At 46.7% G+C, this 15,054-nt stretch overlaps 1 protein-coding gene across 1 annotated transcript; it reads left to right on the plus strand.

The window, feature by feature from the left end:
• Nucleotides 1-523: 523 nt before the first annotated feature.
• LOC311161883 (ficolin-1-like) lies at nucleotides 524-9,866 on the plus strand (the record flags this gene model as incomplete). The annotated part of the gene is made up of 9 exons (XM_084219846.1): nucleotides 524-602; nucleotides 1,399-1,512; nucleotides 2,232-2,285; nucleotides 4,136-4,171; nucleotides 5,443-5,613; nucleotides 7,419-7,546; nucleotides 7,946-8,075; nucleotides 8,615-8,749; nucleotides 9,619-9,866. 9 exons carry the CDS (start codon nucleotides 524-526, stop codon nucleotides 9,864-9,866), a joined length of 1,095 nt encoding a protein of 364 aa, XP_084075972.1.
• Between the last annotated feature and the right edge of the window lie 5,188 nt (nucleotides 9,867-15,054).

The raw sequence follows: 15,054 nt of genomic DNA on the forward strand, positions 1-15,054 counted from the left end.
GCAAGAAGTGGAGCTGGGCTGACAGGCAGGAAGAGCACTGGAATGTGATCCAGGCTGTGTAGCCTCTCTCTCCCGCTGGCCTCAGCTGACCTTGGGCTTTTGACTCCCAGTGCCTCAGTTTCCCCATCTACATAATAAATTCTGCTCTTCATAAAAGGCTACTAGCAGGGAGGATGAGGGGAGCCGTCTACACTTAGGTAAATATGGTTTTGCTGGTTCATTTAACCTAAAATAGAAATACAAAATGATAAGGGAAAGGCATCCAAAATTTGCTGAGGACAGAGGTGAGGCAGGCTGGGGCAGCCAGGCAAGAACTTTCCCATCAGACTTTTGGAAAGTAGCTTATCTGTGAAACAGCTTGAGACTCCACCAGGCCCCAGACCTGAGAGCAGCCAGTGGGCAAGTACGGAGGTGGAGCTTGCACTGAGGCTGTTTGTTAGATATAAAATGCTTGGATGGGTCCGTGCTGACCACAGCACCCGGGAAGTGGCTGAGGGGAGCTGTGCAGAAAGCAGCACCGGCCATGGGGACAGCAGCCCCAGCCCTTTTGGTACTGCTCAGCCTAAGAGTGATTATTTGTGATGTTGAGGACACCTGCTCAGGTGAGTAAAGCACAAACCTTACTGCCATCTTACTGAGACAGCCTGTTTCATCTCCCCTGATAAGAGAAGGAGGTTGGGAAGGGAGGGGGAGAGAAGTAGCATATGTTTTTTTTTCCTTCTATGTTTTTTTAAATTCAGCTGCCAGTGAGAGGAGAGTAAGGGGGAGGCTGAAGTCTCAGCAGCTGCTTAAGAAAGCTACTGGCTCCAACTAGTGATGTACCATCATTTCCTCACCAGTGGGGTGTCTAGGAGCAGACAGTCTTCAGTGAGGTTTTCCCCCCAGTTTGTTTTTTTTTTTTTTTTTAGTAGGGCCTCCATGCAGTTACCAAAGGATACAGAGCAATACAAAGGATCAGTCTGGGGATGCTGTGCAGCACAGCGTTCTGACTGTATTCCCCAAGAAGGCCTGGGGCAATTTCAAACAGGCCTGCCATCAGGAAATTCAGAAGAACTCTTATCCTTACTGTCCACAGATCCACCAGTGTCACTTACTCTGCAATCAATACCCCATTGGGGAACCTCTCTGCTTAGTTTTATTAACTACAGCATATTTGTAATGCATGCAATGTCATATATATCAGCCTCCTCTCCTACTGAACACCCCTGAAGCCAGAGAGATGCAGAGTCTGGCTCCTCTAATATGCGAGATCCTCACTGCCATCTGTCAATCCATTCAACACCCCGATACTTCTACACTCAATGCTTTTGATTACACTGTTCCTCAACTTCAAAGGATTTGGTTTCCTCTCCAAGACATTTCAGAGCCTTAATAATCTTCACTGTTTTCATTTCTCAGAGGTGAGAATAGTGGGACTGCGTGATGCTGACCGACTTGCCATTCTTCAAGGATGTCCAGGGATCCCAGGCGTCTCTGGTCCAAAAGGAGAAGCAGGTCTCCCAGGAACAAAAGGTGAGGCCCCCAAAACCAGTGATGAGCGCTGTGAGATGAGATGGTTTTGTTGCTTTGCATAGGGGAAGCAAGCTGAGGCTGGAGGAGTAGCTGGCCTGGCACTGGCTGCTGTGAGGAACTGGAGAATTGGAGTGAAAACCACCCCAATTAGACATATGCTGGTACACATGGAGTGACCTGTTTCTTCCTTAAGTCCTGTTACAAATCTGATGTGATCTTGGGGTGTGAAGTATCTCATTTTTTTCTTCTACAGAAAATCATCCATTTATTTTTTGGGTCTGTATTCAACAGCCTGGGTGGGAGGGAGGCTGAGATGCTCCTGCCTGTTTTTTGGGGAACAGTGTGGGAAATCTACTGGTAACCCCTATTTTGGAGAGCAGGGGAGATGGGGCTCCTTCAGAGTTTTCATAGCCAACTCATAGAGAAGGTGAATCACATCAGCTGAGAGAGATGATCCACCATAGCAAAATCCATGGATGATGTATCAAAGCTCATAAGAATTCATATGTGAACTGCAAATTTAGACTTAGTACCAGTGTAGTAAGTCTTCAACAGAAAAAAAGGAGTAAGGTAAAAGAGTAAAACTAGTTTACAAGACTGAATCTGATTATCTCGGCACCCTCATTTCTGTGAAAGCCAAGGCCCAGTTGCCCAGGCTTCTGTGACTCCCCGCTCTGGTCCGTTTGTAACATGCACATAAAAAATGAGTCTCTTTGCAGGAGAAATGGGAGACCAGGGATTTCCCGGGAAAGCAGGACCACCTGGTGCAAAAGGTAATGTGTAACATATGCAGCTCTAATCTGTAAATGCCCCCAAGCTCGGGACATGCATTAGGAGACTGGCTCTACAGAGATAAACTGCAGGACTGGCCATAGGCTAAGAAACGGCGCTGAAGTAGCATAGGAAGAGCCTGATTTGGGGAATGGCTCTTGCATGGAATGAACACTAGAAACAGTGTCCTTGAGTGTCTGGGACCACAACACAGGAGAAGATACCACTCTTCTCAAAATTTCTCACTGACCCTAAAATCAGACCTGTCCCCATTCCCCACTCCTACCCTTACCTGCCCCCAGCACAACAAGCCTGCCCAAATGCCCCCCAGCTCTGAGGAGCTTTGGAGCTCTCTGTGGAGCTTCAGCTCAGAGGCCTGATGCAGAGGCAGTATGCTGAGTGCTTGTTCTGCCAATTAACAGGGGCAATTTAAAGAACATACCAATGGAAAGAATGGTCTTATTTTACTATGAATATAAAGGTAACACAAAAGTAAAATAATACATTCAATAAAACTATATGCTTGGTATTGGCAACAAGCAAAAAATCAGCAAGGTAATGCACCTAATCATTACTATACAAGAGGCAGGATAGTGATTTAGAAGTGATTTAATTGCCTAAATACTTTAACATCATCCAGTCACTGGGGAGCCCTGTTTCACAGAGAAGATGTGGACAACCCTTCCCGGCAACTGGGAAAATCCTATATGGTGTAGGAGGTGAGGTCTCTGGATTTGCCCTGAAAGGGAGTCCAGTGTTTATAGGCCCAAATCAGCAAGTCAAAGTGACTTGATTTTATTTTTAGCTCAGGAATGCCTGGATCTGATAGCATGCTTCCCGCTTAGCCAGGGCCAGTGCTCAGCCAGAGCCCAGATCTTGGCTGGGAAGGTTTTCCCCTAAAATACCTTACAAACAAGCCTATCAGTTGGAAAGTTTCTTAAAATGATACATTTCTTGCAGATAGCTACACAAGGTTATAAACAGTTAGCATAAGCATCTTTGTCATCTATTTTTAGGTAAATAATACTGATGGTGCTAGTCACACAATATTCATGATCCATCTTGTAAGTCTACTCTGGCTCAGCCCTGCTGCTCAGGCCTAGGCATATCATTGCTTTCAGCAGCCTTCAGCCTTCGACTCGGTGTGCAGTGCCCACTTGACCACAAGAATGAGATCAAACAATGGCACAGGATGAGGTTTCCTTTGTAATGGGATGAACCCCTGAAGAGGACGATGTCTGTTGAGAAACTGGCTTTCACTGCCCAGGCTTGCTTAGGACCTTCAGCAGGAATGTGCTGCAAATACTGGAAAAGTGTCTCTACTAAAGAATCCAGCTGCCAGCACAAGGGAACTTGTGTAGGGACTGAGCAGCACTGACTAACAGGGAAGACATCCCTTTTTACATGCTGAATATAAAGCTACTTCCTGGCCAAAAGCACCCAAGACTTGAACTGAAATGCCAGCAGGAGATGGACAAAACCACTGAAAAACCCTGACAAACCCTACTGATCGAAATTTAAGTGCCTGACTATAAAGAGAAAGCCCCCCTAAAAAAGCCACTGAAATGGAACTGTGAAGCCCCATACATTCCAAGAGATGGAGAAGCAGCCCTCTCTCCTCTGTATCCTGCTCTTCTTGCTGTTCCTGAGAGATACTGCTGATCAAGAGAGCAGCCAGGCTGAGGCAGCAGCACCACCTGGGACACAGCCAAGCACTTTGCTTTCCACCTCTTGACAGCATCTCTTGTACATTTGAGACATACTGAGGGGCTGGAGCGGCCATTTGTAGAGGCACAGTAATTCATTTGCATTGGATAGTCTGTGATGAGCATTTTCCTCTTGTATTTTGTAGGAGCAGCTGGAGAGCCTGGCTTCCCAGGACTGAAAGGTAAATCATGCTGCGCTGAATCTATCATGTGAGCTACTTTGTAAACTTCTACCCTGTGCTGTTCTCCTACATCAGATGAGAGCAGTTACACAGACTGGATGGGGCTGTTTGCTGACAGTTGTACCTCATCATAGGCTCTGCCTTGGCACAGGTGCTGTGGGTAGTCCTGCTCCCAAACCAGATGTTCAGCAACAGGTGCTGTCCTCAGCTCAGGCAGCTGGTGCTGCCACCTGGCACCATCAGCTGCAGAAGCCACAGGGTGAGGGACCAGCCAGATTTAGCCAGAGCTCTTAATATTCTCATGCTATGGCAAATTGCAGAGGCTCAAATGAAATTCAGTTGCTGCTAGGGCCAGAGGAACATGTCTCTACCAGCACTAGCAATAAGGTATTAGGGAAACATGGGTTTTTTCCCTTATGCCATCATCCTTCATGTGAAGGCCACAGACACCCACTACTGAGCACCACCTGCACTGTGGCTTCCTTCTATGGAGTTTGGCTGGCAATCACTGGGTCCAACACCACTGGTCTGGCAAACAGTTCTAATGCTCCAGTCGTCACTGCTGCTCCCAAACCACTGGCTGAAGCCCTGTGCCAGCAGCAGCCATTCCCCTGATGGGACTTGTAACTCTGCCTTTCCAAGGTGCATTGCTTCCTCCTTCCCACACCCACCCACTCCTATGCCACATGTCCTAGCCCAATGGGACTCACTGGCACAAACTGCTAGTAGACAGCTCCATGGGCTGCGCAGCAGCAGGCAGAGCAGCAGGGTCCAACAGAGACATGTCCTGTGTCAGTCTCACCATTTGGACCTCGAAGCCCTAAAACAGATGCCAGTGGGAAACAGATCATGCCAGGTCCAACAGCCAAGAGAGGCAAGGCTGCCGCTCCTTGTGCATAGATTATTATATTATCTGTATATACAGATATAGATAGATAAAATTTATATTATTTATATTTATATTTATATTTATATTTATATTTATATTTATATTTATATTTATATTTATAGTGTTCCCCCCCAGCAGTGGCCACCCCATGTACCTTCTGGTCAACCTGGAGAGGTCTTCCCAGTGTCTGAAGCAGCTAGGTGTCATTGCTGTAGTTACAGGTGTTTGTGACTTGGCTTCCCACCTGCCTCTCTGTGCTTTCCTAGGTCTATGCAGATAGGCTGGTGGGTCTCCTCTGGTGGGCCTGCTAGCAGTCAGGACAGCTTATACTGAGCAACCCTTCCTGCTTGCTTTCTCTATGCCTTTCATTTGCTTGGTGCAGATGAGCCAAGCACTTCCTCTAACATAACAGCTCTCCAGTGCAGCAGGATTTGTCTTGGCAAATCTCAAATACTGGGGAAGGGGAGTGCTTGGCGTGGAAGCTGGCGAGCAATTGATGGTGTTGTTTGCCCAACAGGAACAAAAGGAGAGCCTGGATTTCCAGAAATATGGGGTAAGTTTCATCCTAGGTCTTCACGACACTGGTCAGCTTTGCAGAGTGGACGGTGGTGGACTACCTGCACCAGAAGTCAGGACAGGATAGGAATAGAAACAAGTTCAGAGTGACACTGAAGAATGGAAAAAGGAAATATCACTGTTATCTTTGCTTCTCACAGACACATGCAGCTTCTGTGGGTCTACTCTGTACTCCACCCATGCTGGGAAAGCCAGGTCCTCTGAGCACTACTTAAATGCCCTGTCCTCTGTGTGTCCTGGAGGAGGTCAATCTGAATTTTTCAGAGACTTGGTGTCCTGATTTCTAAGATGAAACCACTACAAACACCCGTATGCACATGTGGCTACTTCAAAGGCAATTATACTCCTGCACTTGCAGTGACACCTTCAGTACTTGCAGAGTTCATGTGTGTGGTAGTGCTCAGACTAACTTATTCACTGGAAGAAAAGAAGAAAAATAAAAGAAACAATTTTCAGTTGCCCCATCTGTCTCCATGAGCTAAAGTTCAAGGAGAGCTACAACCTGCTCTGGCTACAACTGGGTATTGTGGCTGTAGGGCCACAATAAAGGCTCAGACAGATCAAAGCTGCTGTAACACCTGACAGATTGGGATGCCACTGAACTGGTTCCTTGCTGCCCCAGACACTTCTCTGGGCATGTAAAAGATTTGACTAATAGGAAGGAAAAGGAAAAGGCCAAGTCCAGGACCATCTCCCTGCTAGGAGAGCAGGGTACCCTGCCTGGTACAGCTGTGTATCCATGTATCACACACAGCACACTGGGACACCACCAGCACCACCAGCACCACCATCTCTGATCACCCCCCAAGGCTTTCCCTAAAACAGCTACTGATGCAGCTGTAGGTTGGGATGTCTGATAGGGACAATTCAGTCTCCTGTGAATCTGAACTTCTGTCAGCAGGTATGGTTATGGGGAAGGAAAAAAGTATGCATAAGATGCATATATATATATATAAAGGTACATATTCAAAAGCATTTTGTTTCTTGGGGAGACCTCAGTGTGGCCTTCCACTACTTAGGGGGTGCTTATAAAAAAGCTGCAGAGTGATTTTTTTGCATGGGCAGTGACAGGACACTATTACTGTGTGGTTTACAGAACAATTTACAGCTATAAGAGGAGAGATTTAGATTAGATATTAGGAGATGATTCTTTACTCAGAAGATGGTAAGACCCTGGCACAGGTTGGCCAGAGAAGCTGTGGTTGCCCATTTCTGGAAGTGTCCAAGGCCAGGTTTGAATAAGACTTGGAGCAACCTGGTCTAGTGGAAGATGTCCCTCCCCATGGCAGGGGGTGCAATGAGATGAGCTTTAACATTCCTTCCAACCCAAACTGTGGGTGATTCTATGATTCAATCCATAAAGGATGAGCTGAACACTGTTCACTGTCTCACACGGAGCTGTCCTGTGTCACTAACTCCTTTGCTGTCAACTGCCCACCCACTCTCTGTGCCCTGCATACATTCTGGAGCTGGGACAAATTTCTGGATCATGAGTTTGTCATCTTTTTCAGAGCAGCTCCATCATCTAGATACCCAAAAGTCATTGCAGATGAGAGGAGTTTCAGCACCTTAGACCATCTTTCTTAGAAGGTGCCCATCTCCCCTGCAACATATGGGCCGAGAAGCCATGGCAGAGTTTGGCTCTCAGCAGCTCTACATTAAGATCCTGCAGTACAAAGAGCCAGCTGGGTGCTGAAGGGCTCAAAGGCTCAAGGGTGATGTGCTCCTGTGATCAGTAAACACATTATAACTCTTTCCACTTGATCTCTTTGATTTGCACAGAACCGGGGAACTGCCAAGAACTGTTGGCTAAAGGGAAGATTTTGAGTGGCTGGTACACAATCTACCCCCAAGACTGCAATGCCACCACCGTCTTCTGTGACATGGACACGGATGGTGGGGGATGGATTGTGAGTAGGATGAGGAGAGGGAGGTTTACATGTTCCTACAGAGATTCTTGTAAAGGCTGCAAAGGATGGCTCAAAAATAGAAACACACAGCTGAAGTTCACGCCTGCAAGCCAGAGTGAATCCCTCTGGACACCGGGGATTCCCCCAAGACTTGTCTCTGGAAACAGGCTGAGTGCCACAGACGCACTCCCTGCTTAAATCAGCAAATCATGTCCTCTTCATTTTCAAGGGCATATGGAAGAGATCATTGAGCAAGGGATTCTTGTGGGGTTTGCTCCCAAGACACCTACAAGAGTGTCCTGATGCAGGAGAAGCATTTACCATGGTGGGCATGCCCCCCAGGTGCTGTGGATGCTTTTGTGTGAGGGATGGGCTGGTGGGGCTGAGGGTCTCTTTCAGGTTTTTCAGAGGCGCTGGGATGGGTCAGTGAACTTCTTGCGAGATTGGGATTCGTACAAACGAGGCTTTGGCAACCAGCTGACAGAGTTCTGGATGGGGAATGACAACATCCACTTCCTCACCTCTCTGGGTAAGGTTTGCCTCTGTCCCGGGCTGGGGCCATGAGAGTCCAACCCCTATACCACAGTGGGTCATTGCAGACCTCTGAGTTTCTCATATTCATCTGAGGCCCCAGTGTTAATCCCAAACAGGATGCAGGTTCTTGCAGCCTACTGCATACTGGAAACTGCACTCTAAAAAAAAAACAAAACTAGAAGTCAGGGAAGACAATGAGCTAGCTGCATGATCTACCCTGGAGACAGGCCAACACATCCATCTTTCTACTTGGACTGTCTGTGATGGCATCATCTGGTCCATACACAGCCTCTAAGTTACAGTTGTGTGCAGGACTCCTGCCCACGACCACCCAATATCATATCTGAAAAGCTGCTTCCCTAGAAAACCATCAAAGTTATAGGAGGCTCTGCAGGAATTTTAAGGAAATCAAAATCTCTCAAGTAGTGGCAGCTCCTCTCAAGTTAGCTCACAGCACCTTAAACCCTCCACTCTGAAATCCAGTGGCATACCCACCATCTGCCCTGCACCACTGCTGTCCATCTTCTCTTCTAGGACCCTGTGAACTCCGCATTGACCTGAGAGACTTTGAGAACAACTACTATTTTGCCAAGTATGCTTCATTCAGAGTTTTAGGAGAGTCAGAGAAATACAGACTGATTCTAGGAGACTTCCTTGGTGGAAACGCTGGTAAGTTTAAGGCAGCTCACTGGGAAAGTCTGTTTCCTAGAGCATTTTATAAGTATTCAGCTTCTATGCAGAGATGTATCATGCACACTCCTTGTATCAGCTACATTTTGGGTCAGTTTTTTAAAACTGGCCATGGTACCTCAGGTGCTGAGTGACCTCTGGGTACAGGGATGGAGGGGGACATGCATGACCCAAAGAAATGTGACTCAGAGCATTACCTTCAAGCCCAGCCCTATGGTCTAAGAGCAAATGAGCCTGGTCCTGGGCAGCACCCCATCCAATTGACCTTCCCAGCAGCTCTGCATCAGCCAGGTCAAGGTCTGCTTTTGGTTACATTGGCAGGAGACTTTTGCCCAGGAGGTCTAGCATTTCCAGGGCTGGGGTGCTGTTCAATACCTGCAGCATGAGCACTCCATCCTCTTAATACCTGATTTTTAATTTTTTTTTTAAAGCAAACAAATCTTCCTCAAAATTCAATATCCATCATTCAGGAATGAGTGAAACCAGCACCTGAGAGAGCAGTGCTCTAGGTTTATGTGGCTTTGCACACTGCAACCCTGTCTGGTAATTCAGACCTCAGTGTATCTGCAGAGAACCTGAGCATTCCAAGAGAAGTGACATCTGTGTACCTGTGAAACGAATCTGGCCCACTTGATTCACAGGCGTAGATAAATTCTCCATGTGTTTTAGCAGAGCTCAGGATACTTTTGTCCAAGACAAGGATGAAACCTGGTCAAGACAGCGGCTGGATTTATACAACCTGCCTTGCACCTGGCAAGGGCCACTGGTGCCCAGCAGGGGTGCACAGACACATCAGTGTTGTGTTTGTGATCCCTACTGCAGTAACTGTGAACGTGTGCTCTCCGCAGGGGACTCTTTATCGTACCACAGGGACATGCCATTTTCAACAACGGATCACGACAATGACATGAGTTCTTTTAACTGTGCCACAGAATACAAGGGAGCGTGGTGGTACAATGATTGCCATTACTCCAACCTGAATGGGATGTACTGGATGGGTGTGCATGGGAGCTATGCTGATGGCATCAACTGGAAGACCGGCAAAGAATACCACTACTCCTATAAGCAAACAGAAATGAAGTTCAGGCCAGTTTAACATGGTGACAGGGTGCCTGAGTAGATCCAAGAGGTGTCACTCACCCACCAACAGAAGACACAAAACAATGTTGCTTGGGGACAAAATGGACCAGAAGGGATATTACATGTTGTGCCTTCTGCCTAGAGCAGGATTTTTGAAGCCAGAAGATATAGGTACTGGTTTGAGCTCCTGTAAGCACCACACCCTGACCCTCTCTCTCCCTGACTACCTTCAGCAGCCCCACTGATACAGACTGAGCCCAAGCACCTTCTTCTGAAAAGTGCGTTACCTTGATTCAAAGACAAGGTGATGAGTGGGGCCAGTGCACCACAGTAAAGCTCTCTGATATTACTACCCTAAATGGTAATTACTGCTAATCTCCAATATAATCCATGTATACGAAGACTCCAATATGCATGCAGCCTCTTTCTATTGGACTGAAGAGTCATCCGAAAGACACTGAATTCCTGACCTGTCTTGTGGGAATTTACAAAATCAGAGGGTTTTGGGAAAGCTGCAAAAGGCAGGCCTCAGAGACAATAGAACTGTGATTAGAGCTAAGCAGTAGCCATGAAGTAGGTCAGCAGAAAAATTATTTAAAAAGTAGAAAAGCAAGGATAAATAGAACAATGGTCTGTGTATTAACGCTTGTCTAGAATAACTTCTTAAGCTGTATAAAAGTTTATCTAACAAGATATAAGAAGTTTTAAGCTTAACAATGGAGCTCTGTGCATTGTGTTTTAAGGCTTATAAGCAGGTATTGTATTTGAAATAAGCAAGCATTGTTTTAACTAAAGGTACCTGTGCTTATAGTGGTTGGATAGAACTACTGTCAATATGCTTCTGCTTTGTGCGATTGGTCAAAAAACTTATAAAGTAAGTTGTAACATTAAGTTCTTCATCTGCTGCCTGAGATGTAAGCTGTTAGCATCTTCCCATTGTCATAACCATGTACTGAGACTGATGCTGAAAAATAAAACAGCTCAAGGTGTGTTCACAGCAGTCCCGTCCTGTTTGTGGTTTGTACATAGCCCCCCGGCCAGCGATCCTGTCCCACTCTCTCTGCAGGCTGTGATGGAGCCACAACATAGAACAGCATGGAAAAGACTGAGCTTCCAGCACAGTGCTGTCAGCACTACCAGTTTCCTCTGTCCTTCCTCACATGTTCCAGGACCTCAGGTGGGACCGCAGCTCCTGGAACCACAGCAGAGCTGCTCAGCACTTCCCACCAGGACACAGCTGCAGCTGGGCCCAGAGCCAGCTTTAGCCATTCTTCCAGGGCATGCTTCTAGATCTCATTAGCTGCTGTGGACCAAGAGCTGTATGCAAAACAGTCTGTTCAGCATCATGTGTCGTTCCAAGACACTATAGCAGTTCCACATCAAGCCTTGCACATGTGGTCGTCATGTACAGTGCCAGTATCTTCCACTTCATCTTGTTTTCAGTAGCATTTGAGGGTGGCCTATCTGCTGGTGGGTGGACATAGTTCACCTGGTTCATGTATTGTATTTGACTATTAGCAGAACTGGGTCTCTTCCTGCACTTCTGCTGCTGGACTCCTCACCACAGCTGACAGAGGAGAGCCAAGTGCTAACTCTTCACTGCAGGGATAAACAGAGACAGCAGAAATAGAGTATTTCTTTGTGTTATGTTTCTAATGGTCCCAGGTTTATTTCACTGTATATTGCACAGATATGTAGGAAGGGCAGCTCCAGCCCTACAAGACAGCATCCAAACCTTGTGGGTGAGAAAAGTGACGAGGTCACTCAGCCTGCCACAGCAGGTCAACAGTGTGCTAAGAAATAAACCTGAGGGTTTGCATCTCCCCACTTACTAGGTCCTGTCTCAGTTTACTTCTTTTCAGTTACACAAGAAAGAGTGTGTCTGAGCAGAGAAGTGCACACTGAAAGCCCCATAGTTACTTCTCCCTCTCCAGGAGCTCTGTCTTGTTTTTCTGCTATTCCCCGTAAGATTCACATGCCCTCACCAGTACCAAGGTCCCAGAGCATTCCATTGTATCTCACCCATCTGCTGCTGATGCTGTCCTCCAGAAGTAGCTTCTCAGAGGTGCAAGGTACTACCAGAGACTTCTCTGGAGAGATGTATAAGCAGGTGCTGATATACTCTGCTATACACTAGCTAAAAGTGCTAAATCCCCTGTCTCTGCCCACCTCTAGCTTCTCCTCTTACCTCTAGCTTCTCCTCTTACTACACAGAAACCTTCAATGTTTAAATTTTGCTTGTTAGGACACTGATGAGACTTTAAACAGACTACTTACTACATAGAAATAAAAGAACTACTAGTAGATAAAATACAGTGCACAATAAAGGTACCTATATTACATCTAGTGAAGAAATAGTATACATTAAGATTCAATGTAATTTACCACTAAATAGATGATGGAGTGTTGAGGGTTTCTTGCAGGACAAAGGACATATATGCAAAATCCAGTCTTCATAGAAGCTGAGTAAGGTGACAATGCCCTTGAAGAACACGAAAGAAGAACAACAAGCTCAGCGGCACACGGTTCAGGATGTAAAGGCAGACAAGGAAATCACAGCGAGACGCATGAAGATGAAAAACTAACTAAAATTAACTGAAAGCTTAAAACACATGCACAGAAGGATTTAATCAATCATCTATTTGCTTGAGGCGTGAACAATAGAACACAGTATAAATACAGCTTGCTTTTTGCAATAAATCAGCTTCACTTGATCACATTGATCATGGCGTGATGTCTCGTTCCTGATCCTCTACAACAATGGAGTACAGATCAAATTCTTCCTCTCAATCCCAGGAAAGTAACCATGGAATTTAGTTCCAAACTCCAGAGAGAAGTCCCTGCATGTTTCCAGGGAGTATGTAGGAGGCTTCTACCTCCATGAAAATTTGTGTAGCTTTTATAGTTGTAAAAGTAGTGTCTTTCAGTCAAGAATTTCTAGATTATCTCCCCACGTCTATTCTCACACCCAGTTGTTTATTGGGAGTTCTACTCCTGGTGCAGAGAGAGAAATAACACACTACCTTGTGAGCTGGCCTGGGTTATCTCGTCATGTAATGTGGAGGGGAGAGTATCTGAGCTGACACACTAGCTACAGATAAGATCTTCTGTGGTAGGGGGATGTCCTGCCACACTCTTGTAGGGGTAGAATGTGCAGGAAGATTCTAGCTTTATTTCTGCCTGCATAACATGGTGCTTATTGGCTGCTCTGCCCAAAGAGCCATTCCTGGCAGGGACAGCCGCTCTGTCACCACCAGCCCACCCACTCCTGCCCACTGGCACGTTCCCATTTTCCCATAACAAAAATCAGTCCTAACTTTTGGTATCTCTGAATCTTACTCAGAGATGGATCTGCCATTATCCTGCAAAACACAACAGCAAAGTTGCACTGAATCTCTCATGTATAGCCCAACTATATCCTACTCCCAAACAACAAAAGGAAGCATTATTTTCAGAGTAAATTCAAAGCAATGGACACTTGCCAAAAGTGCATAGACTGCTCAAGTTAAGAAAAGTCAACAGTGAAAGTTTCATTTTGGGGGGGCAGAGCCCCTCACCAGCACTCACTGACACCCTCCGCAGACTACACAGCTGCCTAGTGGTCCCTTTAATGTGTCCCTACTCCTGCCTAAAGCACGATGCTGCAGGTCCTGGCAGCAGTCTGCGACCAAATGCCACTGCCAGATTTGGTGCACCATGGAGCACTGACCATGGCACCTCCTGAGGCTGCAGGGTCCACAGTCTTCTACCCTGTACAGTGTTGGTCCAGAGAGCTAGTCAGGGGTGGTCAACAGAGCCAGTCTCATGATGGACAGGCTCTGTGCAGTGTAGCCCCAGCTTCCTGCAGCAGCTTGCCCTGCTGAGCAGTGCAGTCGTATCGCTCCTCAGTGAACTGCCACGTCACTGTTACAGTGCCTTCAAACCTGACCTCCTGAAGAATCTTTTTGGGGGCTGGTGCTGTAACACCACTTTGTGCAGTTTTTGACAAGCCTGCACATGGATTTATGTTACCGCTTGGTCACCAGGCTGGCACAAACCTGCATGATGCCTCCCAAGCACAAGGCTCAGCGCTGTGCCACTCCCAGCTCCCTGCACTCCACGGGAACATGGCTTCTCTGTCCCTCCAGTGCCATCATGCTGAGCTCTGGCTCAAGGCAGCTGCTAGCATGGCCCCAGAAACATCCACCCAGAACTTTACAGGGACAGCAACAGCAAAAGACAAGGTGAAACCTTTCTCCTGATGTCCACCATGCCAAACCATAGTTTCTCTCAGTCAGACATAGGAGCCTTTCTCATCATAATTTCACTGGAAGTGAAAGAAGTTGATCAATAGTTAACTCATACAAGCATGAGTTAACTATTAAGAGTTAGCAAATATTAATCACAAGCCTAAGATGCAGGAAGCACCTTAGCCTTGTCAAAATAAGAGACACAGAATGCACCTTGTCAAGGTAAGAACAAAATCTATTATCAGCAGAAAATGCTGAACCAGCTAACAAAGGATGCACATGCTTCAGAAAGAAAGCTTAAAAGTGCAAAGTGAGGAAGACTACCAGACTTCATCAGAACGACCACTGAGGAAGACTCGGAGCCTTCTTCAGTGCGACCACTAGGGTACACTGTGCTCGAGCGTCACATATGCTAATGATATTAATGATTTCCGAGAAGCAATTTGTATCACCACTCCAATCTCAAGGAACGTAATGAATATGCATGAAATTTAGTCATATATTGTGCTGTGTAAAAGTGCTGAGTGTGTTAGGAGGAGCACTCCCCCACGTACCCACTGTCAAATAAAGCAAATACCCATCTCACTGAGTCAGTGCCTGGGGGGACTCTTAGCTCAGCATTGGAGTGAATCAAAACAAGAGACCTGTCCCATAGTGTTCTCCTGGGCTACACGAATTCCACAACCCTGAAGAAATCCAGCTGTTGCTTGAAGGCACGGCCTCACCTTCCTCTGCTTCAGCTGCCCCTGCCTTCCCTCCTGGGCTGGCACAGGCCTCTGCACGGACTCTCTTGTGAGCGAGACCCCAAGAGCAATCCCTCATTAAATTAATTCAACAAAAGAAAAGCAGACCTCCTTCTCAGCTGGCTCAGCTCCCTGGTCCTGCTTTTTATGCAACGGCACGAACCTGTCCTTGGGAGGGACCACAACAAACACCTGATCGGGGAGGAGAGGTCCCCTTCTCCTAGTTCTAACC

The sequence above is a fragment of the Fringilla coelebs genome (genome assembly GCF_963513975.1).
Source record: "Fringilla coelebs genome assembly, chromosome: 21".
Taxonomy (NCBI): Eukaryota; Metazoa; Chordata; class Aves; order Passeriformes; family Fringillidae; genus Fringilla; species Fringilla coelebs.